Raw genomic sequence first — 27,702 nt, 5'->3', positions numbered from 1 at the left:
CACTCCAGCGGCAAGCGCCGCAGCGCGCATGCTCCGGCAGCGCGGCCCCGCCTCCCTCTCCCGTGGACCAGCGCGTCAGCCCCAGCGCTGGCGGAGTTGTGGCAGAGCGGGTTGCGGGTTTGGTGAGTGTCAGGGAGGGCCAGCCCTTCCACCTCCCTCACCGGGCCGAGCGCCTGCCTTTGGCACCCAGGGAGCGGACGGTGTGTGTGAGCTGGTTCTGGGGTGAGAGGAGTCTTCTGTGAGAGGGGGTTTGTTTCGAAACGTCACCTTGGGCCCGCAGAAGATGGCGGTGCGGGAATGGAAAATCGGACATAAAGTTCCAGCGTGCTCGCCAGATGCCGGCAGCATGACGCTGAGAGTGTGTCCGTCCTCGATTAGTCGTTGCCCTGACAGACTGTCCTTCCAGGCACTCAAGGCTATCCCCCTCAGCCTCCCACCTTACATTAGGTGCTTGTCCACCTAAGGGGAAAAACAGGAATCTGAAACTGATTTCCTGAATTTTCCCTATTAAAGATGAGGAAGGGGGGTGTGGTTCAAGAGGTTGATAAGTTTTAGAAAAAAAATTTGAAATAATAGGGTCATTTTCAATGCAAAAAAAGTGCTTTTGCTTCTAAGAATACAGGAAAGCAACCTGAAAACAGGAGTTCTCCATCCATTACACTCTCTGCCACTCATATTTCGTACCTTTGTACTGATGGTTCAGCCCTTCTCTAGTGTTTCCAAAGTGTTAACAAGAAACTTTGTAATCCTTAAAGCCTACACATCACAAAGAGTACCAAAGTTCGCTACATTATTAGGTTCACTATATTCCATGTGTAGATAAGAGCTGAACTATTGTTCCTGTGACAGTTAAGCATATATCATGAAAAAGATCATATTCCTTTGACCCATTTTTGAACTCAGAATTCCCTGGATCAAAAAAATAACCAAAAAAAAAAAAACAAAACGTATTTTATTTTGTGGAGTTTTGTGTGATTTTTTTATGCTGAAAATGTTTCATGTTATGTGAGACATTCTCAGTGTTGGCCATAACAGTATTTTATTTACATCTGTAATACATATAGGATGTTAATGTAACTAGTAAAAAGTAGTATGAATTACCCTTCCTAGATAACTTTTAATTACCTTCTTTGCTTTTTCTCGATCAGTGGTGATGAGCTTCAGCCTTGTATCTGATGTGAGTGCACTTTTTGGAGACTTATCGATAGAGAACCCTTAATTTATGCTTCATAAGGAGAACATGGATTTTTAAGATGCAGAGAACTTTTCAGGACAGCTGAAACACTTCTCTGGAGAGATTCAAAAAGTTTTATATAAGATGCCTGCTGTATTCAGAGGTGCTAAATGTTCAGCCACTGCATTTGATCATGCCATGACTTTATTTGGAACAGCTTGGAAGTTCTCAAAAGACACCATGTTCATTTTCAAAAAAAAAAAAAAAGCAGGAGGTAAATCTGACCACACTTAACCAGATTATTGAAAATTCAACGATGTCTTATTATTAAAATCAGACATAGCAAAACATACAAATATGAGAGGACAGAATAAAGAAATAAGTTTGGTTGGGTTTTTTTTTAATAAATTACATGTCTAAATATCTTAGGGTTTTTTTCTCACACAGGCAAGAATGGGATGAGTCAGCATAACTGTTCCCATTTGTTAGACAAGATCCCACTGCAGTGAGCCTTGCCACTTTGCTCAGTCATCAGGTGGGAGGAGCTGCTTTCACTTCATGCACGGGTTGTACTCGAGCGAACATACACTTCCCTTGCTCCTCACTTCAACATCCAGAAACTCTTCTCTCCCTTTGACATTGCTTTCAACCTTTCTGTACTGAATAGTATCAAGAAAAGGTGGGTGGAGAAGGGAGAGGGTTGTATTTACTTGTAGCTTAAGTTTAGAAACCAAACTCTTAATGCATAGGTCAAGAGACCTCTCTTCCGAGGTCTCCATAAAACCAAAGGACAAAAAAAAAGTCAGTTCAGAGCAGGGTGCTAACGTGCACTCCAGCTGCTACTCTGGTAACACCAGTATGCCTCCAAAAGCAAACAGGCTTCCTATCACACATCACTGAGGGCGATATGGTAGGGTTTATGTTTCATACTTACAAAGAACTTCTTTCCTAGCCTGTTTTCAAGCATCTCACTCTTTCTTTTTTTTTTTTCTCCACTTTGCCATATGAAAACAGAATATTTTGTCTAATTACAATTTATAATAAAGACGTTTTAGCTAAGAAATGTAGAAAACCATTGTAAGATACAGATTTTCTTCTGGAAAGACCAAGCCAACATATTACTGAAGTAGTAAATAGAATTTGGGCCCAGAGCCTATAAGAACTATAAGTACTGTGCTGTTTGTTTGTTTCTATTTTGGTTTCTAATTAAATTAAAACTGTTCTTACAAAAGGGAGAGGAGATCTACAGTGCATAGGTTAAATAAACATGTTCAACAGGCCTGAAAAATGAGAAGCGCATGAATAGCACAATTTCTGTGCACCTGTACTGTAATATAAATCTGTAATAACCTCAGCTCCTTTCAAAGACCTTCCTCAGTGACATGCAGTACAAGTAGCAGCCAGAGGATCTAGCACTGCACTGTGGGATAACACTCACACTGTCTTGCTAATGTGTGGTCCTGTTTTTGACTCCTGGTGGTCTTGGCTTATGATCTGTTTCAAGCCACCTGCAGTTGGAGTAGTATAATGTCATTCAAGATATCCGTGAGATCTACATAAAGCAAACCATGAAAAATGCAGGATTATGTTTCACAAATTACAGGTTCCTAACTTTAGTTAGGGAAAGTAGACAAGGAAATGTTCTCTGATAAAGTCTGTGTTGATCTGAGAGTTTCCTGTGAGTTTTGCAGGCTGTGCTTTTGAAGCATAGTAAGTTTTTGAATGCAGATACGGGGATACCCTTGGCACCCAAATAAAAGGAAACACCTTGGAAACTTTGTTCTTGAAGGCTGGTGATCTGAAAGTGTACAGAATACAGATCTGAACTCCCTGTAAATTAAAATGTGGAGTTCATATTTTCCTTCTAAACCCAGAAAAGATTAGTCAGTATTATTTGTCTTGAAAAGCAACCATGAAACAATTTTCAGTACCACTAACAATGACATTAATACCTTGAAATACAAGAAGTACTTTGAATAGTAAAGATATTCCATGTAACTATAGATTTGCAACTATAGTCGCCTCATTTGCACATTGTAATGGGTTAGCTATGTCTCAGGATCATGTACCTAGGTAAGATGAAGGTAAGACCTGCTTGAGCATACTATAAGCATTACATGTGGCTGGTGTGCACTGTCAGCACTTCAGTCAGAATATGGGTAGAAGCAGAACTTCAGAATTTCTATACTTGTTCTATTCTTATAAATTCTCATTTCAAGGACTAATTGGGAGTATCTTGGGGTTAAAACAAAAAAAAAAAAAACAAAAAAAAACCGCTCATGGTTCTAAATAAAAGGATCTCTGTTCCCTGATCACGATTCCAGGAACACAGGAATCATGATCAGGATGGGTGTAATCCATTCAGTGTAGTAATAATCACTTCAAGACTTTTTGCACAGAGAGTTTGCAGATCTGATCCACACTAGTGTATGGGCCCTCAGTTTTCCTTAAATCAAACTGGTAATAAACAACATTTGAGTATGGGGGGATTTTCACATATTTCCAATTAGCTATTTTGTAGAATATATTTAGTGGTGTAATAATGAAGGATCCATTGATCCACGTACTTTGTACTTCGTATGCTGTATATGACTAGAAAGCCAATAATCCAGCAGGACTGTGGGCAGAGGCAGGTGCTTTCCTATAGGCTTTTATCCAGGATCATCGTGAAAGGTCTCAAGCAGTGAAGTTCCAGTTACTTCCCTGGGAGACTTTCCCACAGCTGATAGAGAGGTTTTTTCCTGATATTCATTCTGAATATGGTTTTATCTATGATCTGATAGAAGAGATGCCACTCGGACAGGAAGGTCTTTTCAGTGGTGACCTTGAAATAAAATCTCACGTTGATTTATACAACAGGAAGAATTTTATGAGTGACAGAGCAGAAAGATAGCATCCCTTTCTGAACAAAAATTCTGAATCCCTGTAACTGCTTTCGAACAAGTTCCCAGGCTATACTAACTTACCAACCTATAGAACAAATAGATCTGACTCTTTCTTTTTTTCCATTATCTCTGGTATTAGTCTCAGAATTACTAAATGCTTTACCTGGGTAGCATTAAAAATGTGAAACAACTGAAAAACAGACTTGTTTCTTCATGACTTATTAATGTGAGGTAGCCTATCATCCAGGTGATGCCAAGCACTACCACTGTAGAGATAGTGCTAATCATCTTTTTCATAAATGAATCATTTTTATTCCCAGAAACACACATTAAAAAGTTATTAGACCTTTCTCTTTTAATATACTTTTGAGCATTAAAGTTTCTATTTATTCAGAGTTATATTGCAAAGATGTGTTATTCAGGTGAGTTGAAAACAAACACGTCCCTACATTTGTTTGACCTATCATCCAGAGAAGAAATTCAGAAAAAGTAATCTAACCAAGTTTATCAGAATAATCTGTGTTTCGAGTATGTAGCTTGAATGATTCTTTAAAAAAAAAAGTAAGGATTACCAAGGCAACAAGAAGCATTGAAAATTAGCATGCTAGCTGTTATAAACTTTTTAGAATGCTTATGATTTTAATCCAAATGTGCTTAATTTTCACTATGAGAATAAGCGACCAGTGAAGTCTGGATGTCCTGTTTCTCTCAAGCCTGAGGGGAGGCAGAGATAAGGTATTTTGTTTGCCCCAGCTGTGCAAATTATACATAAAAGGAATGAAGAAATGGCACAAAGGTTTGTTGAACACATCAGTTCTGTGGGATTAAAATTAAAGCAATCCCTTTTCTAAGTAGTACAATGCACTGCAGAGTTTGTGACACAGCCTCTGAGAAGACATGGAGTGTTGTTGTAAAACTGAGCAAGTAAATTGCTTCAAAGCTGCAAAGAATTGGTCTGACATTCAGATGTGCTGAGAAATCATTCCATTCTCATTTGGCTGGACACAGCTCTGCTCTCACTGGGGGTAACCTTCATTGAAGTGAAGTGAATTAATTTTCTGACTGCTGTAAATATGCATTTCCTTAAATAAAACACTTCATCAGAAGCCTGAGTTCGTGATAAGAAAGTCTGAGCTGGTGACATGAGACCAAGCAACACATTTGCCAAAAGATCTGAGGAGTCCTATGCTGTCTTACCTTGTCAAATTCTTGTTCTACTTCCATATCGCAGAGACACTGATTGTGGTGAAAGTGATGATGTTAAACAGGAGTATGAGTGCTACTGGCATGAAGAACGACCACAACATGGGCTTTTTCACACTGAAATTCTGATTTTGATACAGTGCTGCAAGCCAGCAACTTTTAACATATAAAGAGAGGCCAATTCAAAAGATTTGTTAGACACATTATTCAGAAGACCAAAAAAAAAAAAGTATTCCGCTTGCATCCTGAAAGACCTCATAGGACTTCCTCAGTTTTGTTAACCTGTCTCTGAAAGGCAACCATTCCTTGAGAACTTTCAATCATGTTTTTCTTTCTCTGAGAAACACAAAATGATTTATTAAAAATGAACTGCCTAGAGAAATATAATACAGTGCAATATAGCTAACCAAATAGATACCTGGCCACCATATGCAAGTTTATCTTTAAAGTATGTGTTATAATAGACCTGAAGAGAAAAGTAATAGGGGATACCCAATGAGCAAAGGTTGAGACAGAAACAGGGGCAGTTTAAGGACAGGGTTATCCTGTAATAATCCTTACATCTTTTTTTATTTTATTGCTAAATCATCTTAAATTAGAATTCAACACTCCCTAAATGAGTATCATAAGTGGGTGTAAAATGGCCATGTAAAAGGGGGGTTTGTGTTTGTTTTTCCAAAAGAAGTCTATCTTTGTTCTGTATCATCTGCTGTCACCAGGGCACACTGTAGCCTGCTTTGGTATGTAGGCACTCAATATCAATATCAATATCAATATCAAAAACATAGGGTAAATAGGGATATTGTTAAGTTGGCCAGAAAGGTTTTAAATAAATGGGAGGATTAAGTTTAGGTACTGAAATGCAGTTACTCACTCAAGTGAAGGTCTTGAATTTCAGTTAGGCTAAGGACATCTACAGCTTCCATTTAAAGTCACAGGGGATCTTGCAGGAGGATTCAAGGCAAATGTGGTTCTAGTTCCCTAAATCCTTAGTTAGGAGAAACTGCAATTTCTCATAGTGAATGTTTAGTTTGAATGAAAAGTTCTGTCTTCTTTTAAGTACTTATATGCACCAAGCCGTATACCAACAGTAAATCTAGAATTGTACTGATAATGAGCCATCACAAAAGGTGTGAGATAGTAAGTTTTGTAATAATACATGAACTTATAATTTTTCCTGTCTTCCTGTAGTTTAAAGCTTTTCCTTCTCTGTAAGTAGCTCCAAGTGTTATTGCAACTACTACAGCAGAGATTACTAATTAACAGGAGAGACATTAGCAATTTACTGTTCCTTTGGTTGCATGGGCGCATGCAAATAGCTTATGGCCTCCGTAAACTATAACTCCATAACTCCATAGATTTTAAGAGCTCTGTTTCATCTGCCTTGCACTAAACTACATGGATTTTCTACAGCCTATAGGCAGGACCGAGTGTTGTGAGCACTAGTTTTCTGAGGACAGCTCACATCCAGGACTTGCTGATTTTTGCCATTAAAGAGCTTCAACAGAGCTTCCAGAGACAACACCAGTGGTGACTGAGCAAACTCCTTCCTGTGCTGTAGCTGACTCCCTTATCACAGCTGCACAATCCTATCCTCTTGTCAGTAATGAGAAACTTAAGAAAATCCTGCACCACTCACCGCTACATTTTATACCAGCTTGATGCAAAGCATAACTTTTGCTCTTTGAGAAGCATGGCAGCGTGGGCTTGCCTCCTCAATGCCTTTGCTTCACTTCCTGTCTTCCATGTCTCCTGCCTGTTTGCTAAGCAGCATGTCACATGAGAAGGATCCTCCTTCACACATTTTGAGCTGGGAAATAAACATGCTGCTTAAAGTCTGTTCTTCCTTCAGCCCTAGTAGAGATCTTTCAGACTGCCAAGTATTTGCTGTGCTCTCAAAGTAGATCTGAAAAGCAGTGAGTCAGAATCATGTGGTTTTAGACATGTGCAACTAGTCACAGGACACAGTGAAGAACCTAATGCTGTACTATCATGCAAATGAAGCACAGTGATGCATAGCCAGGCAGCTTTTGCTGAACACTTGCTGGCTTGCATATGCAGTCCGAATTCTTACAGTTTTAGAGGAATTGGTTCTACCTCCACCCAAATGCAAAACATAATAATGAAACAGTCAGGATCTAAAACTGGTTGGTAGGTGCCATCAGAAACAACACACCGCACAAGCTGACCACTGACCGACCACTCTTATACACTGTGTTGGAAGTATTTCTTGGAGGATTTTTACTTTACCTAGTGGGCATCTATCTGCATTCTTCAGTCCTCCAAGTAGTTCCTTTTCAGCTTGCAGTGCTGCTAACTGCTGTTCTGACTTAAGAATGTGCTCTTTGCTTATTAATAAATAATATGTACCAATTCATGTCATTCACTCCTTGCTTTTGGATGTATGCAAGGCTCTGGCTTGAGGTCATGAGGAATCTCACAGATACCTAAATGAAGAATTGGAGTCCATCTATGCAATGACCATATCTGAAAGGGTTTTTTACTTGGTTCACAGAAGCAGGTTGTTGAAAGCCTTAATTGCTGTGAAAATTTCTCCAGCACACAACAGACTTGTGGTGTTGTTCCAGTGAACAAGCTATCACTTTAAGTGCCATATGACTTTAAATCTTACCCCATCCGATTACTGACATGGTTATAAGAAAGCGTTCAGACAGGGGCTTCATGGCTCTAAGCAGCAGGAAGTACAGCTGTGCAGAACTGGGTGCTGACCACATAAATGTCACCAACAAAAAATAGTGCAGTAGGACAGCCACAGCTGTACACCAGGAGTCTGTGGGAGGATCTGCCAAGTCAGATGTGAGTAAGGTGTTAACTGATGGTGTCATAAGGAAGGTATTGCTGGTAGTGACTGGTAGTACTGGTAGTACTGTTGCTGTGATTCCTGGCATTTCGGCTTTCAATTTCAGTGATGAAGATGCATAGAGGAACAGAGACTCACTAACATCCAGATCACAGATGACTTTCGAGTTTTCCTATTGGTAGGAATATAGTAGAAAAAAAGTAAAGCAAAATAATTAAAACTGTAAAATATTTCTTCATTTCCATTGATATTAAAAGCAGGGTAGAGTATGTCTTTAATACAGAGACAAAGCAGAAAGAAACTTGTTTGCAGAATTTTACACCATCATTACTGTCAGACAACTTAATAAATCCATCAGTTTTGTCCAGTTTCAGCTAGAACAGAGAATACCCAGTACATTTTAGGACTGGGGCTTTTTACAACAGCAGTTGGGATGCATTTTCTTTTTTCCACACTGCTCCTTTTAGAATCCTTAAGTGTTAAGAGGTGAAATAGGATAAGACAAATATTTCTAAACAATCTTCAAGGTCTAAGAGAATAATAAACCTCCACTTCCAAACTCTGTCTTATAAATGCCTTTAAAAGGCAGAGTCTGGAGGCTCCTACAATCTTAAATACATTGACCTTGATGGAATTGCTCCAAACCTACATTAGTGCAAGCAGAATGAGAAACATACATTAATCTACAATAACTACAACTCTGTTGGCAATACTTTTCTCCTTGTTCAAGGGGGAATCACACGACACCATTTATCACAGGCATGTCCATCAAGGAAACTTGCTGCAGTTGTATTTGAATTAAGTCACAATAAAACTGTAGCACAAGCAGTGCACATAACCTACATTGCTATATAATCATGGTGCTTTGAAATCAGCTGTTCCCTACAGACAGTTTATAAACAAAGCAATAGAGTATAGAAACTATCAAATAGGTAACAGAAAGCCCTGTCAAAGCAATGGAAAGATTTTTCTTGTCAGTGGCCATGCCCAGTGTTTCCTGTGAAAGGCTTGGCCTTTCACCATACTGGAGTCTTCCATACTCTGTGGTATCATTTCTTTTCAAAGCTTGCATTTTTGAAGGTGGATTTATTGAATAATAATCATATATGCATATATATGTATCCTCACATTAAAATATTAGCATAAATAGGTTAAAGTTTAATGTAGGTGACCAATATGTTTCAAACTCGCTATTCTGTTTTTCTCAAAATACATAAAAAGCAAAATATTGTAACTTAGAATTAAATACTTGCAGTTTTACATCTTCCCTCTTACCTACTGAATTTTTGAAATAAAATGGAAATGATCACATCAGCTATGGACAATCCGACACCAATGTAAGAAATATACTCCAAAGGCATTGCATATTTATGTTTGATCTGAAAGGCCTAGGAAGCAAATTGCATCAGTTATAGGATGAGAAGAGATAGATTTATTTCTAAAATTTGTGTTTCTGATAGCACATAGAAAATAAAATGTTTTAGTGAAGTTATGACTGCTGCTAGTCACTGCCAGAATTTTCAGATCACACAGAATTATTATGGACCTCAAAACTAGGAAAGATTGTGCAGAACTCCACAGAGACTCCACAATGTCATTCAAATATTTAACAAAATAGCAAATTAAAATATTCAGAGAAAAATGCAAGGTGACACAGACTGAAAAAAGTAGCTTCAACTTTTTGTACTGATGTGCGTTGTGAATTTTGGCTTCTGAGGATAAGGTCTAAAGTAAGATGTTACAAAGAATACAAATCAAAATCAGTCTTTGTTTGTATAGTGACAATAAAGCAGCAGGTTAATATAAATGTGTTTAGTGAAAAAGCAAATACTGTTATCTTTGCATGAATGGATGGGAATCTTCTCTATAATATGGACATTTTGTGCAGTAACGACATGTGTAAGATAAAGAGAAATGCAGAAACAAGTAAATATTAAAAATATGGAAATGCTGTTCTCTGGAGACAGAGTAAAAAGAAACTTTAAAATCCTGACACTGCTGAAGTCAGTGACCACAGACGTGATTTTACTCAGGGAGTGTTTTGTTTAGACAAGCTGAAACAAATACTGAAAGAATAAGGAATGTTAGAGACAGTCATTCCAAAATAGCCTTGTTAATACAAGAGGACAATATTTGAAACTTACTGGTAACAGATAGGTTGTGTTTTATAAACATATAAGCAAAGTAAGTAGTTAATGCTAGGTACTTTTGAGTTATTTAGCCAGCACAAGGCAGTGTCACAGCTAATTCAGATCCCAAGCTCTCTACTATTGGTCTTGGGGCACTTTTGGTTCTAGATGTACACTCAACAATCAGCTGTAGCAGCAGAGATGCAGAGCTGGAGGCTACCAGAGCTGAGCAGGGGGAACGAGTTGTACCAGTCCTTCCCTGCTGCTGGGGTGCCAGCAGGTGGGCACAGCCACAACGTGTGTCAGAGGAAGCCAGGACTCACCTATATGCTTAGCTTTCCGGCAGCCTGGGGACAAATCACATGTCCCAGTACCAGCTGTGTCACAGGTCAGAAACAAGTACATGGGAGCATCTTAAATCCTGGGCATTCTAGCTCGACGCATATATGCCTTTACATCAGCATGCTGGTCTTAACAGTTGGAAACAACCAAATAAATGAAAGAGAAAAAACACAAAATCTCACCATTTGAGACAGGACAACACCCTACCATCAGGACAGCAAAATCAATTGTGTGAATACACCTGTATCTCAAGAACTGGTCTCTTCCTTTTGCACAGCTGGCTGTGCTCCAGGCGTTGACAGTATAGTCCCAAAAGACACAGGCATGATCACACAGCTGCAGTTCACATATGTTGTACTATAGATTGGGATTGCAAGGAGAAAAAGTGGCTACAGGAACATAAACAGGTATGCAATAGCAAATAGTGTGTACTGATAATTGTCCTCTGAAAAGGGAGCTGCCAACTACTTAGGGATTTATAGAGTTTTCAGTAAACCTGATGAACGATACTAATAACAGCATAATTTGGCATTTTGAAGTTAACTTTGTGTGCCTTTCTCAGTCAAGATTGCCAAAGAAATTAGCCATTTCTGTAAATTATTCAGGTAAGTACAGTTCAGATGCACATAGGCTAGGCATTAAAAAACTGCCAAATAAATTCTGCATAACCCAAACAACAGCTTTCTGATATTAGTAGTATTAAATTATTGCCAACCGAAGCTGAATCCACACTGGAAAGGGAAGTAAACAACGATGAATGCCATGAACTATCCCCTCCTGTCCTGCAGTATTGCAGTGCTTGTGCAGTCATATGTCAAACTGCATTGCAGTCATTTTCAGACAACATAGCTCTGCAGGGTACTGCAATTAAAACTGCTTTTTAATAAGCAATGAGCAGCTTGAAATACAAATAAGTGGTGAAAGCAACTATTGACAGTACTAGGTAATTCAATTAAAAATGAGGAATAAAAGAAGTAAAATAATTAGAAGTTTGTTTTAGTGATTTCCTTAAAATGTTCATGTGTTTTCCAGACCACTTAAGTGTATGGATCCATAATGATGATTAGTGATCTATCAAATGATGATTAGTGATCTATCATGTGCATGTATTTGAGCTTAAAACCTTTCTTAAATATTAGAAGAAGAAGCCATTTACTGTTTTCTGGAGAAACCATTCTAAATGTGTATATATTATCTAAAACTTCGGTTATTTGAGCGAATGGGCACTCACATAGAGCATTTCTTGCAAGAAAGCAGTGACATCTGGAATCAGTTCCTGGGTAAGGAAGTCAAAACAAAATGCACAATGATTTTAACTGGAAACAGGAGTTAGAAGATGGTATGAAAAATTAACACTTCCCACATTGATAGATGTGTTGGGCTGTGCCAGTCATGTTGACTTTTTATTTATTCCAATAATAGTGATAGTCTTCTGGAAAGAAAAAATGTCTTCTAGCATCCTGGCTTTTTTAATTCTTGCTTTAGGACTGATGTACCCAAGGACAAATCCACTCTGGTATACCTATAACTTCTTATGGAATACAGTTTTGCTTGCAAACATCCTAGTTTAGCAGTACTGAATCAGTAACACCAGGTGTTAAACACTAAAGTTGAAAAATGTTTTATTCACTTATATCACCTATGCATCCCACAAGCTCTCTCAACAACTTATTGACAGAAATCAAGGCAGTATGCAAAAAGGAACCCTCTGCTTGAGTGTCTTTCCCTAAGGTCTGAAGATAGGTAGTAGAGCAAGGGAAGCCTATGGTTCAAACTTAACACCACTTTTCTTACTGGAGCTTACCATGGGACTGAAGGCTGTTTCAGTGCTGCTGGTTCTTCCACCATCAATGTTGCCAGAGACAATTTGTCTAGAGAAACTATGGCGAGTCTGATAAATCCTTGACTGGAAGAGTTTGTTGTTTGATACAGGACAAAACCAATTCTTCCATTACCTGATGAACCTTCACAAGGCAAACAGAAAAGTAGGTATGAATAGCATATATCAGAGAAGCTGGTGCCTTTGAAGAAGCCTACACTATGCTGTTTCACACATCCAGTATTTACAGCAGATTTTTGTTTAGATGTTTATTTAGAATCCGTTTAAGAAATAGAGAAGAGCTTCTTTTCCCATGACTCATAGAATCATAAAATAGTTAGGGTTGGAAAGAACCTTAAGATCATCTAGTTCCAACCCCCCTGCTGTGGGCAGGGACACCTCACACTAAACCACGTCACCCAAGGCTCTGCCCAGCCTGGCCTTGAACACTGCCAGGGATGGAACATTCACAGCTTCCCTGGGCAACCCATTCCAGTGCCTCACCACCCTAACAGGAAAGAATTTCCTCCTTATATACAATCTAAACTGCCCCTGTTTAAGTTTTAACCCGTTACCCCTTGTCCTGTCACTACAGTCTCTAATGAAGAGTCCCTCCCCAGCATCCCTATAGGCCCCCTTCAGATACTCGAAGGCTGCTATGAGGTCTCCACGCAGCCTTCTCTTCTCCAGGCTGAACAGACACAACTTTCTCAGCCTGTCTTCATACGGGAGGTGCTCCAGTCCCCTCATCCTCCTCATGGCCCTCCCCTGGACTTGTTCCAACAGTTCCATGTCCTTTTTATGTTGAGGACACCAGAACTGCACACAATACTCCAAGTGAGGTCTCACAAGAGCAGAGTAATGTGGCAGGATCACCTCCTTCGACCTGCTGGTCATGCTCCTTTTGATGCAGCCCAGGATACAGTTGGCTTTCTGGGCTGCAAGCTCACACTGTCGCCTCGTGTTTATTTTCTCGTTGAGCTCACACTGCCCCCTCATGTTGATTTTCTTGCCGACCAGCACCCCCAAGTCCTTCTCCACAGGGCTGCTCTGAATCTCTTCACTGCCCAGCCTGTAGCTGTGCCTGGGATTGCTCCGACCTGGATCTCAAGAGGGTCATCTTCAATTTTTGCTGAGGTGGAGCATGAAAATAATCACTGCCTTTCTCTTACTGTGATTTCTGGGGAAAAATACTGGTAGTGAGGAAAATAATATACTAAATCCCAATACATGCACACACTCCAAATGGGCAGGCTTTTAGTTTTTAGTAACACTAAAAAAGAAACTTTAACACCGAGGACATTTACAGTTAGGAGGAAGTCAGAGTATAAGAGGTTGGCTGGGCTTTTGTCTTCAGATCCAGGTTTTGGATTCTGTTTCTTCAGCACTCTTATTGAACTAGAGAGATTTCATCTAAGTGATTTAAATTACTAGTATTAATTGCTATTCAACTGAGGAAGTAAAAATCCTGGTTTATATAAATATATATTTTATATATATATGTATCTATATATATTTGTTCTTGATTTTGTACTTTTTATTTAAGATCAAAAAAGACTGGTTTGATCTCTCTCTGATTTGATCATCAAGGGAGATGACATGACATGGAATGTCATGATTGTGTACTTAATATTGAAGAAATATATTTTTTATTAAGACAAGCTGTGTGTTTAATCTAGCTCTCTTGAGGAAAAGTGTTATGTTCAAGGCTTCAATTACTTGATTACACTGTTTTTTCCACAGGGTCATTGTCTGAAACAGTTAAAAGAAATGACAGTGACCAGTTAATGAGTTATTCAGTGTTTGTATTTTTTTTATTGTCACTGCTGTGTGTGGGGGGCTACCTGATATATCCCTTTGATTATTTTCTAGTCCTAGTGAGTGGACTGAATTATTCATTTCCCTGTGGGCTAGTATATGAATGATGTTCAGAATTCTGATGTCTAAGTGCTCCACAAACTTCACCTTCATTATACTCTTGTGCTGCGATGTCCTCAGAGAGACTGAGGACAAGTCTGCTGGTTTCAAGTGCCCAGTCTGAAACTTGTTATTTTTATTATGACATAGGAATGTGCATGTTCAAACCTCAACTCCTCAACACTCACCAGCTTCTGCAGCAAATGAAGCAGAGGAGCTACAAGCTGCTGGGGTTTTTTGGGTATTTTCTGTTGTGTTTTGGTTTAGTTTGGTTTGTGGGGTTTTTTTGGTTGTTTTGCTTTTTTTTCTTCAGGGCAACACCAGTTTATCCTCTAAGCACTGCAGAGGGTAAGTAATGGATTCTGGAAAAACCCTGTATGACCATGCCATTAAAGACTATTCCAATATGTAGGTGTGAAGATGTGTATGTCCTGGCTGACACCTGACAGTAATAGTAATTTTAGTTAAAATGATTGATGTTTGGATTTCAGGCAAAGTAAATATGTACTAACTCTTAATGTCAAAGCTTCATTACATTCTCAATTTTAGAAAATAAATTAAAAAGTCCCAAACACCAAAAGCATTCTAGCCATTACATCTCATCCAGCACGTGTATTTCTTGTGCCATATGGCATCACCATGCATAAAAAGAATGTAATTGTTTATATTGGCTAAGGGTTTGGACTGTTCTGGGCTTTTTTTCCAAAGGAGATTTTTAGTGGATATTCATTCAAAATGTTCCCAGGCACAGTCTTCAGCAGGAGAAAGAACTTACTGTGATCTATAATGTTGAACGGTATATGAACTTCAGTACTGACATCAGCAATAAGCCCAGGGACATTTTCCTGTATTTCTAGTTTTGTTGGCTGATAATATCCCGGTGTTGTATCTGCAAAAATTAGCAGTGGGTGCATTAGAATTTATGGTACATACTGCCTTGTCTAGGTTAATCCAACAACACACACAGGCTTACCCCTCTGTGCTGAAAACAGAATTATAGAGGAGCTTAATTTCAGTGGAGCAGACCGGATTGCGAAATTGGTCTGTGAGATGTTGGAAGTCAAAGAAAATTCCTCCGTTGTTTTTGTGAGGCTGCATTGAAATAAAGAGTGGGAAAAAAGTTACCATTATTTGTTAAGATATGGCTACAGTTCCAGTTTCCGGCTTCCTCTCTGATTTGGTTATCCAGCAGGAACTTTTCCTCATTCCCTGTTCTTATCCTTTCTCCAAAGCAGAAAAATCAATCCAGAATTGTTTACGCCAGTATAAATCTCCTGAATCAATGAAATTCCATATTGGACTTGAAAACTAAAAGTGTCTTGACTTGTCCATGAACTGCTTTCATCCTGAAACAGAAGGGAAAATGCAGTTTGCTACATCTAAAAAAAATGGCAAAAGCTAAAATTACTTTGTTGTAACATTGACGAGATTATTTTGGTTGAATTCTGTTTCATTGGCATCCAAGAACTGATTTACTGTAGCCGCTGCTGCCACAGATATCTGAGACAAGAAGGAAAAAAAGGCAGTATTCAAATGCAATTAAAATAAATCACCCCATGTGCTACATAGTGGATGGACAAAGAACACTTCATAAGCATTGATTGAAAGTACGCACTACAGAGTACACCAAGCACAGGATGCCATTTGAGAAAACACAGACTTTGCACCAATGAGTTCATAAATACCACACGTGTATTAATTTAAACCATAAGGATTGCCTGATAAACATCCAACAATGTTAATATTAAAATTTCAGGTATATGCAAGTCTAACATATATCTAACAGTCTAAACACCTGGTAAGAAACAAATTTACACTCAGCTCTGAGAACTGTTCCTTCTGCTGGCAGAGAGGGGACAGAATTGATATCCCAGATATGAATCCACAAAGGTCTTATTTTTAGTCTTAGTTAAGTCTCACCTAAGAGTCTTCTGACACATTGGGTGTTTTCAGAATCTGCACTGAGATGCTTGCAGCAGCATAGATGTTCTGTGGTCAGTTGGTCTGGCATGGAGGTAAGGATTTCAGTGTTACTTGCAATAGCTGCAATATTGCTGGAGTTCACAGTTTCAACCAGTTAGGAAAATGCCATTCAACAGAAAGAAAATGAGGAAAGGAAAAAGAGTCACTACTTTTATAACATTCTCACATAAGATCAAAATATGCAAGAAATTGGTGGCCTAAATTGTTTCTGTTTGTGTCAAGTATGCAGTATTTGCAGTTTCTCCCTAGGGAATGATTTCATAGACTTCCAGAGTACCTTGGATTGGAAGGGTACTTTGGAGGTCCCCTAACCCAGCAAGGTCAACTGAGACCAGGCTGCTCAGGGGCTCACTTTGAATTTTCACAACCTCCTTCAGAAACCTGCTTGTATTTGACCAGCATCAAGGGAAAGAATTTTCTCTTATCTAATTGGAATTTCTCATGTTGCCACTTGTCTCTGTTACTGCTCTTCCTAAAACTGTGCACCTTGAAGAAGAGCCTGACCTCATTGTTCTCCACACCTTGCTGTGAAATAACTGTATGTATCAGCAGGACCTCCCTTTTGTCTTTAGTTCATTGAGCATCTGAGTCTATAAACTTCTGTACACCTTTCACTATTTCTTAAATAACCAGAATGGGATTTTTTGAAAAGCCACCAGAGGAACTTGAGAAATCTCATCTGGAATAGTTGTGCTTCTCAACACAGTGCTCATAACCTGCACTGAGAACCTTATCCTCACTTCAGTATATTGTATATAGTGTCAGCTTGGAATAAATGTAGAAAAAAAAAAAATCTGATGCTGGAGATACTAATAAGAATTGCTAGAAGCACTGGCTGGGTCCAGTTTGAGTAAGTTAGCACTTAATAGGTACAGTGTAAATGTCTACAACATCTTAAAAGTCTAAACAAAAAAAAAAGGTGAGGCTTAAGCTGTATGTTATGTGAAGGTATAGCTAAGTAACAGTAAGACTTAAGGAGATGGAAAACCTGCTTATCATCAGGAGAATTTCCTTTGTAGTCTGTGAAGACCAACTAAACAGGGTATCAAGTCATCTCTTTTCTAATCCAGTCAATGAATAGCTTAAATGAATATCTTCAGTAACTGAACTGTTCGCAAATTTTTATGTTGGGAAGCTATCGAAATCAAGATTAATTCAACCATGCATCTCTGAAGTGTTCATAAAGCTTGGAATGGTAGAAAAGAAAGGTGAATACATTGCATAGGGAGGAAAGAAATTTATATCTATTACCCCTGGAGATTATATTATTTGATTTGAAAACATGTGCTTATACACCATGAACAAACAGTACATCATGAACGCCTATTTTCACTGTTCTTACTTCTATCTTTTAGCATGACCTTGGATTCAAATCAATTATTGATATTTAAAAGGCAGAAAATCCTTTTAAACCTGAGCTCTCGTTCACTAACAAGAGCACCTCCTTCTCCTCCCATTTCCTAGCATCCCTGGGCTCACTAGATGGCAGCCCCGCATCACAATTCCAACAACAAAACCCCAAAACGCTAATGGCAGCAGAATAAGCCTATGTTGCATCCTGACGTTGCACTCTTGTTAGCATTATAAATAGGTACTACTTGTGGTATATATTAATCTAGAGAAGATTTAGCATTTGAACCGTTTAGTAAAGTCTGTGTATTGAGAAAAAATACTGAGCTCAAAGGATCCCAGCAGGTGGAGCACTGGATACAATAGTCAAGCAAAAATACATTATTAAATGGACTTTTCTTATTTAAAGCAAATGTAGCCCATTTCTTCCTCCATTCAGAGGTGTTTGCTGTGAACTGAGAACCTGAGTGAGGAAATTACTGGCCAGTTGAGGAATATGAAATGGGATGCTACGTTCAGACAAAATCAGAATAAAATCACCACCACTGGAAATTCAGGCCATTTGCAAAGCAGGCACATGGTGAGAATGGCACTGAAAAAAGGCTTTGGTCCTTCATTTTGCTTTCTGCAAAGTTTTAAGAAATGTAACACATATATGTTTCCTGCCTCAATTTCCTATCACTTCTTCTTTCCCCCCTTGGAATGATGCAGAATCTCAGACACAGTTTAAATAGGAATTTAAGATTACCTGTGATGCTAGGGAGTCCAGATTTTCATGACAATTCAGAATTTTGGGGTGCTCTAAAGTAGGTGTTTTCCCTTGTCTGGAGCACATCCAGATTGCTATTGAAGTGTTACCTGTAATTTTGTAAAAGCAGAAAGATAGGCATTTACTAGAGAAGCACTCACATGCACATGACCTCATTAGGAATTAAAACTGTATTGTGGCTGTGAGACCCTATCCAGTGCTGTTTTCTGTTTGCATGTAAAATATTTGTCTTTCAGAGTTAAAAGTGACCATGAATTATTTAATTAGTTCTTACTCTTTTTAGAACGTGTGGTTTATACTCATATACACAATCTTGTCAAAGTGGCTGATATTATTCATGCCAAATTCAGCTAGGTTTAGTTACACTAGAGCTGCAGAAACACATCTCTTAAATGGGAGGCAGAAGCATCAGCACTGAGCTATCAGAAAGACTTTTAATCATGTCCTGAGAAACATATTTCATATGCCTTGAAAGAAATGCAAAGGGTGTGTGGAGCAGCTGTGCAAAACTTGCTCCTACAAGGTCTCTGGAAGCTGAGACAGTTCATGGAACCACAGCTGATGGAAAGTATCCTGAATCCTAATGCTAAATAGTAGGAAATGAATAGATTATTTTCTATCAAAAGGCTGTTCAGGAGCAGATACCGGGGGAAGGGGGGGGGGGGGGGGGCACAAATTTACAAAATGGAATATATAAACCTTCGGAATCAGTTTTAAGTAATGTTACATTTGATGGCTTTGTAACAGTAGCAATGGAAAATTACTGAGGTGCATGATACATAGGAAAAAAAAAGAGTACAGCTAGAGAACATACTGAGAATTCTTGTACAAGATAAAACGTTATAGTTGACGTAGTTTTAAGGAAAACAGTCTAAAAGAACAGTATGCAAGGATAAGGAGTATCCAAGAAAGGCAGGTGTCCAGGATGAGCTATGGTTAAACGAACTGATAAGTAGGAGGACATGAGGATTATTATGTCTGTGGTGCTAACAAACCGATTAAGATGGTATAAGCATCTACTGCGTGTGCTTCAAAGGCTGCCAGAAGCGATGAAGATTGTTGGAAGAAGTAAATGACCCTCAGAGACCACCACCACTATTCTGTACACGTGGGGAACTTTCTGGAAAATAATGTAATCCATACGTAACCTCATGAATATGTATGTATGCCCAGTGACTATATAAGGGCGGCTTGTGTAGCAATACGGAGACACACGTTAGGAGGAGCTATCCCCCGTGTCTCCTGGCACCCAAATAAAGAATACCTGCTTGTCAGCCTGAAAACTTTGTTGGCAAGTTTGTTCCTGGAGTTTTCTCCTAATCAATACTAGCTGACTCACAGCCCAGTCCTAGACAGATATGGATACAACTCAGGGTGTGTGCCTTAAATTCTCTGCATTTGGGATAGAAAGCTGCCTGGAAAGGTTTGTGCTCCTGCTGCCTGAGCTATGCTGTTCCGGCTTCAAACATCAACCTCTCATCTGGTCTAATAATCCGACATCTTTCAGAAAAATTATATTTGTTTGTGGGAAGTAGAATTTAAAGGAAAGAAGCACATATTATTTGAAGTGTCAGGTTTGCATTTTCCTTCTGAGTTGCCATATTTACTCACTATAATCCATCAAAGATTTTTGGTAATGCTTTCAGAAATATGCACTGTGTAAGTACTGGCTTCACAGAAATTAACTGCACAGGAGGAAAAGAAAACATATATGCAAATCAAATATTTTTGGTGCAAGGACCAATTTTCAAAAGTTAAATAGTATTGAGATAGAAGCTCACTGAATCTTTTGCCCTAAGGGAAATAAAAGCAGTTGAGTAAAGCTCATCTAAACGCAAGCTGCTGAGCTGCTACAAGTGATACTTATGAAGTTACTGAAACCCTAATGCTCATATTTTTTTCCACCTCTCCTATTTTCACTGTCTTGGTCCTACAAAGTTTGTAAAAGATTATAAAGCTTCTCTTCCAGGGTCTTGTTACCTAAGCAGAAATCAGATTTGGTAACCTAATATCACAGGATAGCAGGGGGCAAAACCATAAATTTGCTCCACATGGGGTTTGGACAGTTAATGGGGGACACAGTCTTTTGGTGACTCTGAACCATGATGGGTTCAATGCAGCTTCTGGTGCAGGAAGTCGCTGCCCAACTGCCTGCCACAATGGTACAGGGTGGCCACCCCAAGCCCCACACCTTGCCTAAGCACCTGCTACTGTCTACGTCTAAAGGCAGGATGATGAGCTCAGTGGACCTAACACAGTACAGCAGGTTATTGCCTACTCATGTCATACCATACCAGTATAACATAACACAAATTTACCTTGCATTGCAGCACACACTTGAAAAAAGTGCTGCAGCATTCAGCAGAAATATTTTGCTTGATCTTATGACTTGCAACATCCTGGTTTTGCTAACTTTTGTTAATTCGGACCACATTTCAGCTGACTGTGTTCTATTAGCAGGACTGAGTCAGAGAAGCATACCTATGGTTGAGGTTCTGAGCGGGGCTCAGGAGGTCTGGAGTGTTCTCCCTGTGCTGGCACAGGCTTCCTTGTCAAGTTACATAACTTTCTGTGGGTCGTATTTTCTATAGTGTCTCAGTTTCCCATGACACAATGATACTTCCCTTCTGTAGAAATGGTTATGAACAAATAAGGGTGCATGACTGCAAAGATTAGGTCTGCTTTATAGCACCGTACTTGAACTTTGCTTGCCAGGAGGTGATTAGCAGGGCATGCTGCTTGACCTTCTCCAGCTTCTCCATGTCTTTTTAGCCTGGGGTGCAGGCCCATATTCCTTGGTGTTGTCTCACCAGTGCCAGGATGATGAGGGTAATAGAGTCTGTCAATCTGTCTCTCTCCACAAAGCACAGCAGCTCTGCTTTTTTTGTGATGAACACACACTGTTGGCCCATGCTGAACCTGAATATTCACCGTCTCTCACAGGTAATTTGCAGCAGGGCTGCTCCTCAGCCAGAAAGTTTCTGGCCTGTGCCAATGTCCCTGGCATGGAGATCAGCACTTGTCCTTCTTGGACATTGTGAGGTTTCTGTTGTCATTATCCTCAGGTTTTTCATGGTTCTGCATTGAGACCATGCTATTAACTGTATCACAATACCTCTGCCCTGCCTCAAGTTTAGTATTGTCTACAGATTTGCTAAGAAGGCATGCTGTGTTATCCTTCAGGTCTTTGATGAAGACATTAAATGATACTGGCCCTAGTACTGACCAGCAGGTTACTTTTGTTATATGCCAATCAAGTCACTGATCACTACCCTTTAAGCTTGGCTGTTGAGTTAATTTTCAGTCCAGCTAGTGAATCCAGTTCATTCACCAAACCCATATATATTCATCTACCAAACAAAAATGCTGAAGGAGATGGTGTCAAAAGCATCTCTAAAATCAAGGTATGCTACATCTGTTGCTCTTCTGTTGAAGAAGACAGAAGGCAGACAAGTTGGTCAGATATGATTTTCCCTTTGTAGATCCGTGATGTTCCTGATTATCTTCTTGTCTTCTACATGCATGGAAATAAACTCCAAGAGGACATGTCCAAGAAGACATGCTCTGTAATACTCTTAGGACTGAGGTAAACCTGACTGTCTTATGGTTTCCACAGTCCTCCTTCTTGCTGTTCTTAAATGTGGGCATAATGTTGGCTTTTTTTCAATTCTTTCTGTTGTCCCTTGATCACCATAGGTGACAGCAGCCCCACTGTGACATCAGCCAGGTCTTTCAGCAGCTTTGATTGAATACTGTCCAGACCCATGCATTTGAATACTTTTGTGGTGATCCTGCCTTTCATCTGACAGATGAAAGCCAGGAATAAGTTGATACATACGCTTTCATACACTAGTACTTATTTGTCATTGTTTAAACCCACCTCACCACCCACCGACTGATATCCATCTGAAATAAAACTGGTGTTTTTTCCCCACTGAGGCAAATCTCAAATTACTGCAAATATTCTGACTTCAGCAGAATTGCTCTAGATCTTTTTAGAAAGCCAAACAAACCACAAGTATGAAGAAAAGCAGGCACTTCTGTCATGATCTTTAAAGGAAAGTAACTACGACATAATGTACAAAAGCAATGAAATATGAGCTAAGTGGAAATTTTTCATCACCAATGCAAAAAACTAATTGGTTTACAAAATTTGACTACCCTCTATGTCGTGCTCTCTCCTGCTGGCAATAAACCGGATTACCTCCTCTCTTATACCCCCAGCACCCAACTGGACTTCCTTCCAGCTTCCCCAACACCTTTAGCACCATGTTCACACATTCTTTATGCCCCATCATGTCTTAGTCCCTCCCTCACTTCTGTCTCTCACATCCATCTTTTTATTCCCAATACATAAAATACAGATTTTTATTTTGATAACTAGTGGAGAGAAGACAAATGTCATGGGTAGTTTAGAGCTGTGCATCTTAGTGGCTAGCCTGGATGGACTGGCCCCACAGTCCCCACCTCCACACTGTCAGCTTAAGTCTCCTTGCCTTTTTCTCAGTTAGGTATTTATAAGGTTGGTCTTCTGTACCCAACTAGTGATATATGCAAAACTTGTAAGATCTCAAAATCTTTAAGAGTTGTAACCATCTAGTGAATTTAGTTGAAAATGTTCAACAAGTGAAGAGTTGCCAAGAAGGTGGAACGACAAACAGATGGGTCGTATAAACGTTCCTCAGGAAAACAGACCAAAATTTAGATTTGGTAAATGCAATAATGCTTGTGGTTATTTCAAGTTAATTATGCCAGTCCAAACACTCTTACCTCATATATTTTAAAAACTATGATTACTAAAATCTATTCTGCAGCAAATCAAATACAGAATACCAGAGGAGTGAACACAGGGAATTACGGAGTCATCATAATAGTTTGTTTCCAGTGCTGAAATTCCAGCAATGATTATTTTGTTTAAGACAATTTCTCCAAAACATTTTACCCAAATGTTCCAATCCATCATGAACCCATCCAATCTGTCATCATCTGTTAGATGTGCTACCCATCCTGTATTAAGGAAATTACATGGGATACCTGAAGTTTCCATCTACCTAGCAGTCTTCACCAGGAATATTTTCTTGCCGATCTTTTGACATCCTTCTGACCAAATGTGTGATTTCATTTTACAAAGGTGCAGCGTATCCATGTGTCACACTGACCACAGTGTAGGTTGTCTTGGAAAGTGTGAGCTGTGGATGTTACCAGCACTGGAGATACTGCAGCTTAGTGAGCCAGTGCCCTCACAAAATCTGTTGGGAGCATCCGCACCAGTTACAGCAGTGCCATGCCGTGGCGCAGAGGACTGAAATGGGAGTCAACCAGCCCAGTACTATGCCAGATGTAGGAAATGTGACTCCTTCAAAAGCAGTGCCAGTGGTAGAAGGCACTGAGGATGGTCACTGTCCTGCAGGGTGCTGAGCTGGATGGTGTCCCTGTAAACACTGGTAGATCCAGAGATGTCGATACCGATTGCTGAGGTCTGAATCAGATTTTCAACTCACTGTGAATTTCAAGCAGAGGAATTCAGAGACCAAATTGGCTAAGAACAGACCACAGACAGTTGAAACCTGCAATGTCTTCCCCAGATACATTACTAGTTTGAAAGAGTGACAGGAGTGAAGGATACGGCCTCACCTAGCAAGAAGAGCCATATCACTGCTTGCGGATCCACCCTGCTGAGCAGGTCTCAGCAAAAGGGGAAGATAAGAGGCTTCCCAAAGCAGAGGGGTTCCCAGAAATGACACCAGCTGCCTATGCTGCCTGGCTTGTGCTGACCTATCTCACAAAGAGATCCCACCCACTCCTCTGGGCACACACAGGCTCTGTCCTGACAGATGCCACCATTGAGGCAGAAGCACAGAGGTAGCTCGGATTCTGTGGAGTCTGTGTAAATAAATAATCAAGATATATTAAGGAATAGTGATGTAAAAAGAGGTATCTATCTAATTTGCTGACCAAAAGAAACAAACATGATTAATTTGAAACTTCGACTAAGAATATATGTGACCCACAGTGTCCCTCATGTACTGTCACTGATCCCACCCTTGAGCCTATAACCAGTGGCATGAATGTGGGGTCAAAGCTTTCAAACATGAGTCTGTGTTTCCACAACAATGTAGGTAGAAACAGTTTTGTGCAGCTGCTGGACAAGCAGGAGTGATGGTGCGGGTTTCCAGGCTGCCAAAGCACAAGCTGTTGAAATCATGAAAAGCCAGAATTACTTCTGCAGGATTTCACAGGAGCAAGAAGGCAAAATAGGACCACAGAACCCCAGTGCTGAGAGACCCAGAACAGTAAGAAGAACATGGACAGTCACAGATCCAAGAATCAGACAGAGATACTCTGATTTAAGACAGGCATTACTGAATACAGCTGATAAAACCCCATGCCCCACGTCACAGTAAACCTCGCACAGTCCCAAAGTGAAGGATGGAATTGGAATCCCTTCCCATAAGTTTCATGGTGGAAATTGTGCACCTGTGCCTTGAAATAATGCAGAAAACTGGAGCTGAGGACTGCCATTTGATCTGACATTTTAGTGCCTATTGTTTGCGATGCTGACAAATACAGTAAAACCAGAAAATTCAAAAGTAAAAACCGGCTGCCAGGAGCACATGTGCTATTGTATATTTCTAATATTCTCACTGAGCTAAAAAAAATTGCCTAGCTTCTTACTCTCTAATGAGATTCATAAACTGGAAGGTTATTGCAAACTATAGGGGATATGCCACTTGGCGGGGGTAATTCTGGTCTTGGCACATATCACTCAGCTTTTGCTCATGTTGTTGCTCTATAGTATTTGTGTTTCAGGCTGTCTCAGCTACATTACAGCCAGATGTCCATGATGATGATGGAATAGCATCTATGTGCTGCTAGGTAATGTCTCCACTAGCAATCAGCTTTTCAAAACACATTCTCTTTGTTGGAAATTTTACAGAAAGGAAAGGAAAACTCCTCCAGCAATCGAGACCTGGGAAGCCCAAGCTAAGCAGCTGTGGATAATGGCTATATCTGGGGAGATGAGTGCCAGGTTGGGCATCTGTTGCCCCGTTGCCTGGCAGCACTGGCTCACCCACCAGGCACATGAGTGTGTCACATGGGGGCACGTGGCAGACTAAGATACTTGCTTCAGATTTGGGAGCTTGGGAACCTGCAAAATACTGTGGAACTTGCAGCGCAGCTCCAAGCCTGTCTTACTTGGTGAACACATGCCTGAAGCAGACAGGCAGAAGGTGACACAGCAGGGTAATCTGGCACAGAGCATCCTGGAAACTGGGAAAGAGCAGCCCTGCCCTGCAAATGCACAGGCCTTGGGCTGCCTGCTGAGGGGCAGGACAGGGGACCAGCTGCAGCAGTCACGGGTGACAGCAATGGTAGTGGCACTTGCACAGCCCAGCTGAGGTGTCAGAGTCTGGCTCTGGCACTGTTGGTCACAGGGTGCAAAAGGAGTGAGAGGAAAGGGAAAGGTGTAAAGAAGATCAGGGCTGACACTTCCTGTGGGAGCGTAAAACAGAAAAACACAAAGCTGTGGGGTCAGAACTCCAGGGTTTACCCCTGCAGGTACAGACACAGCTGCCACGCCACCCTTGCAGCAAAAAGCAGGTGCCAGCAAACAGCATCAGCCTTACCTTTGCATTTCCCAGGAGAGCGCTTCTGTAAAAACAACATGATGCTTGCAGTTAACACTAATCAAAACTGTGGCTTTAGTCAGTGTTTGCTGACAGCCTTTCTCAGGCTGCTGTTCAAGGTCTCATGTACCATTATAAAGCTTTCTTTTTTCTTTTAGGCAGAGAGAAATCTGTGTCTTTCACAAACACAGATTCCTGAGCTGACTAATGCAGTCACATATACTCCCAACACAGTAAAACTCATCAGGTTTCAGTAATTGTGGCACTGACTTAAAATAATGTTGTTTTTTTTTTCTGGTTTTATCTTAAGAGTCAGAAAATATCTCTTTATTTGGCTTTGGCTTTGAAGTTTTGCAGACATTAAACATCTCAAGAATCACGTTTTGATCGTAAGTATTTTTAAACTAAAACTAAAATCTTCTTGCATAATGCTGTGTCATCATGAACCATTGGGGTTTTCTTAATCAAATATTATTGAAACTGTTAATGCTAATACTTGTGAATGAAGTTTCAATACAGAATGACCACTACCAGTACGCATAACAAGCAATGCATCAGATGGGCATGGAGGTATTTTCTGTCCCTGAAGTACATGCGCTACTTCAGTACTTCCAGCAGCCATCCAGTTCCCAGCAGCTCATTTACCTGCAGTTGTGTAAATCCTAAGCATAAGCAGAGGTACTCTTCTAGGAGTTGTACTAGGAGTTAACTCCTATCTCATCTGGGTTTAGCCCCACCAAGTTGAACAAAGCACTGGACATACATTTATATTAGCCAAGGTAGATTACTACTGACATATGTTAAATAGTTGCTGTTTACTTACGCGCTACTTCTTGGGCATGGGTATGTTCCCTCCCTCCAAACATCTGATAAATCTCTTGTAGTCAGTGTAATAATTTTGTATCATGTCAGTATAGTGACTATTTTGAAAGGAAACACTAGCCAGTTTTCTGTTACAAATTTGCACACAGAAGTGACTTACAAGGATGCATTTAGCTGATTTTCAGGTATAGAACATGCAATATTTTCCATACTCTTTCAGCAAAGTTTTCTACAGTGCAAGTTGTAATGAAAACATGAACAGGTGCTATTTATCATGTTTTGCTTATATGCATGCAAACATAAACTTATGTAAAGCTAAATATTTCCTCTTTAAAACATAATTTACTAGATTAGCTACAGGTTTATTTTTGTCCTTTGAAAAATAAATGAGATTTCTACTGAAAGAGCGAGAAAATATCAAGACATTTCTCAAAGCTCTATCAGAAGACTAATGTACAGTGTAAACATGTTACAAGTAAAATACTCTAGAGAGTGTTTGCTCTCCTGTTCTACTTTAAAGCAGAATGCAATGTTTGGGATACTTCCTTAAACATCAGTGTAAGAAGAAAAATGATTCCATCTATAAAGCATAGAGCACAGAGGTAATAATGTATATCAGCAATCATGTTTAAATACTTAAGAAAAGGAAAAAGAGCCCAAAGAGCTCAAACAGAGCTCAAATGGAGTAGAATTATAGAATTTCCCAACCAGTAAAACATTTCTCTTACCAAGGCATTGAATGTCTTCTACTTGCTATAAGACAATGTTCCACCTCAGACAGGCAGCTACATTTATATTGGTAAGGGATGGAGCTTGATATTTGAATGTATGGCATGGCTCAGAGGCATGTCAGAGAATGT

At 39.8% G+C, this 27,702-nt stretch overlaps 1 protein-coding gene across 1 annotated transcript; it reads right to left on the bottom strand.

The window, feature by feature from the left end:
- Nucleotides 1–2,787: 2,787 nt before the first annotated feature.
- On the bottom strand, nucleotides 2,788–26,060 carry ADGRG7 (adhesion G protein-coupled receptor G7). The gene is given in 22 exon segments (XM_061454425.1): nucleotides 2,788–2,857; nucleotides 2,859–3,004; nucleotides 4,223–4,248; nucleotides 4,251–4,376; nucleotides 5,258–5,422; nucleotides 6,440–6,517; nucleotides 7,895–8,095; nucleotides 8,133–8,200; nucleotides 8,202–8,255; nucleotides 9,359–9,471; nucleotides 10,762–10,911; nucleotides 12,359–12,480; nucleotides 12,483–12,518; nucleotides 15,066–15,179; nucleotides 15,264–15,382; nucleotides 15,699–15,790; nucleotides 16,211–16,283; nucleotides 16,285–16,365; nucleotides 18,373–18,482; nucleotides 19,953–20,077; nucleotides 24,168–24,275; nucleotides 26,021–26,060. Coding segments are annotated over 22 exon segments (2,217 nt in total).
- Nucleotides 26,061–27,702: the final 1,642 nt, after the last annotated feature.

This window comes from Pezoporus flaviventris, unplaced genomic scaffold (assembly GCF_033815535.1).
Source record: "Pezoporus flaviventris isolate CSIRO_AGI_PZ_B2104156 unplaced genomic scaffold, CSIRO_AGI_Pfla_v1 ptg000015l, whole genome shotgun sequence".
NCBI classification, from domain to species: Eukaryota; Metazoa; Chordata; class Aves; order Psittaciformes; family Psittacidae; genus Pezoporus; species Pezoporus flaviventris.
This window is presented reverse-complemented; position numbering and strand designations above follow the sequence as displayed.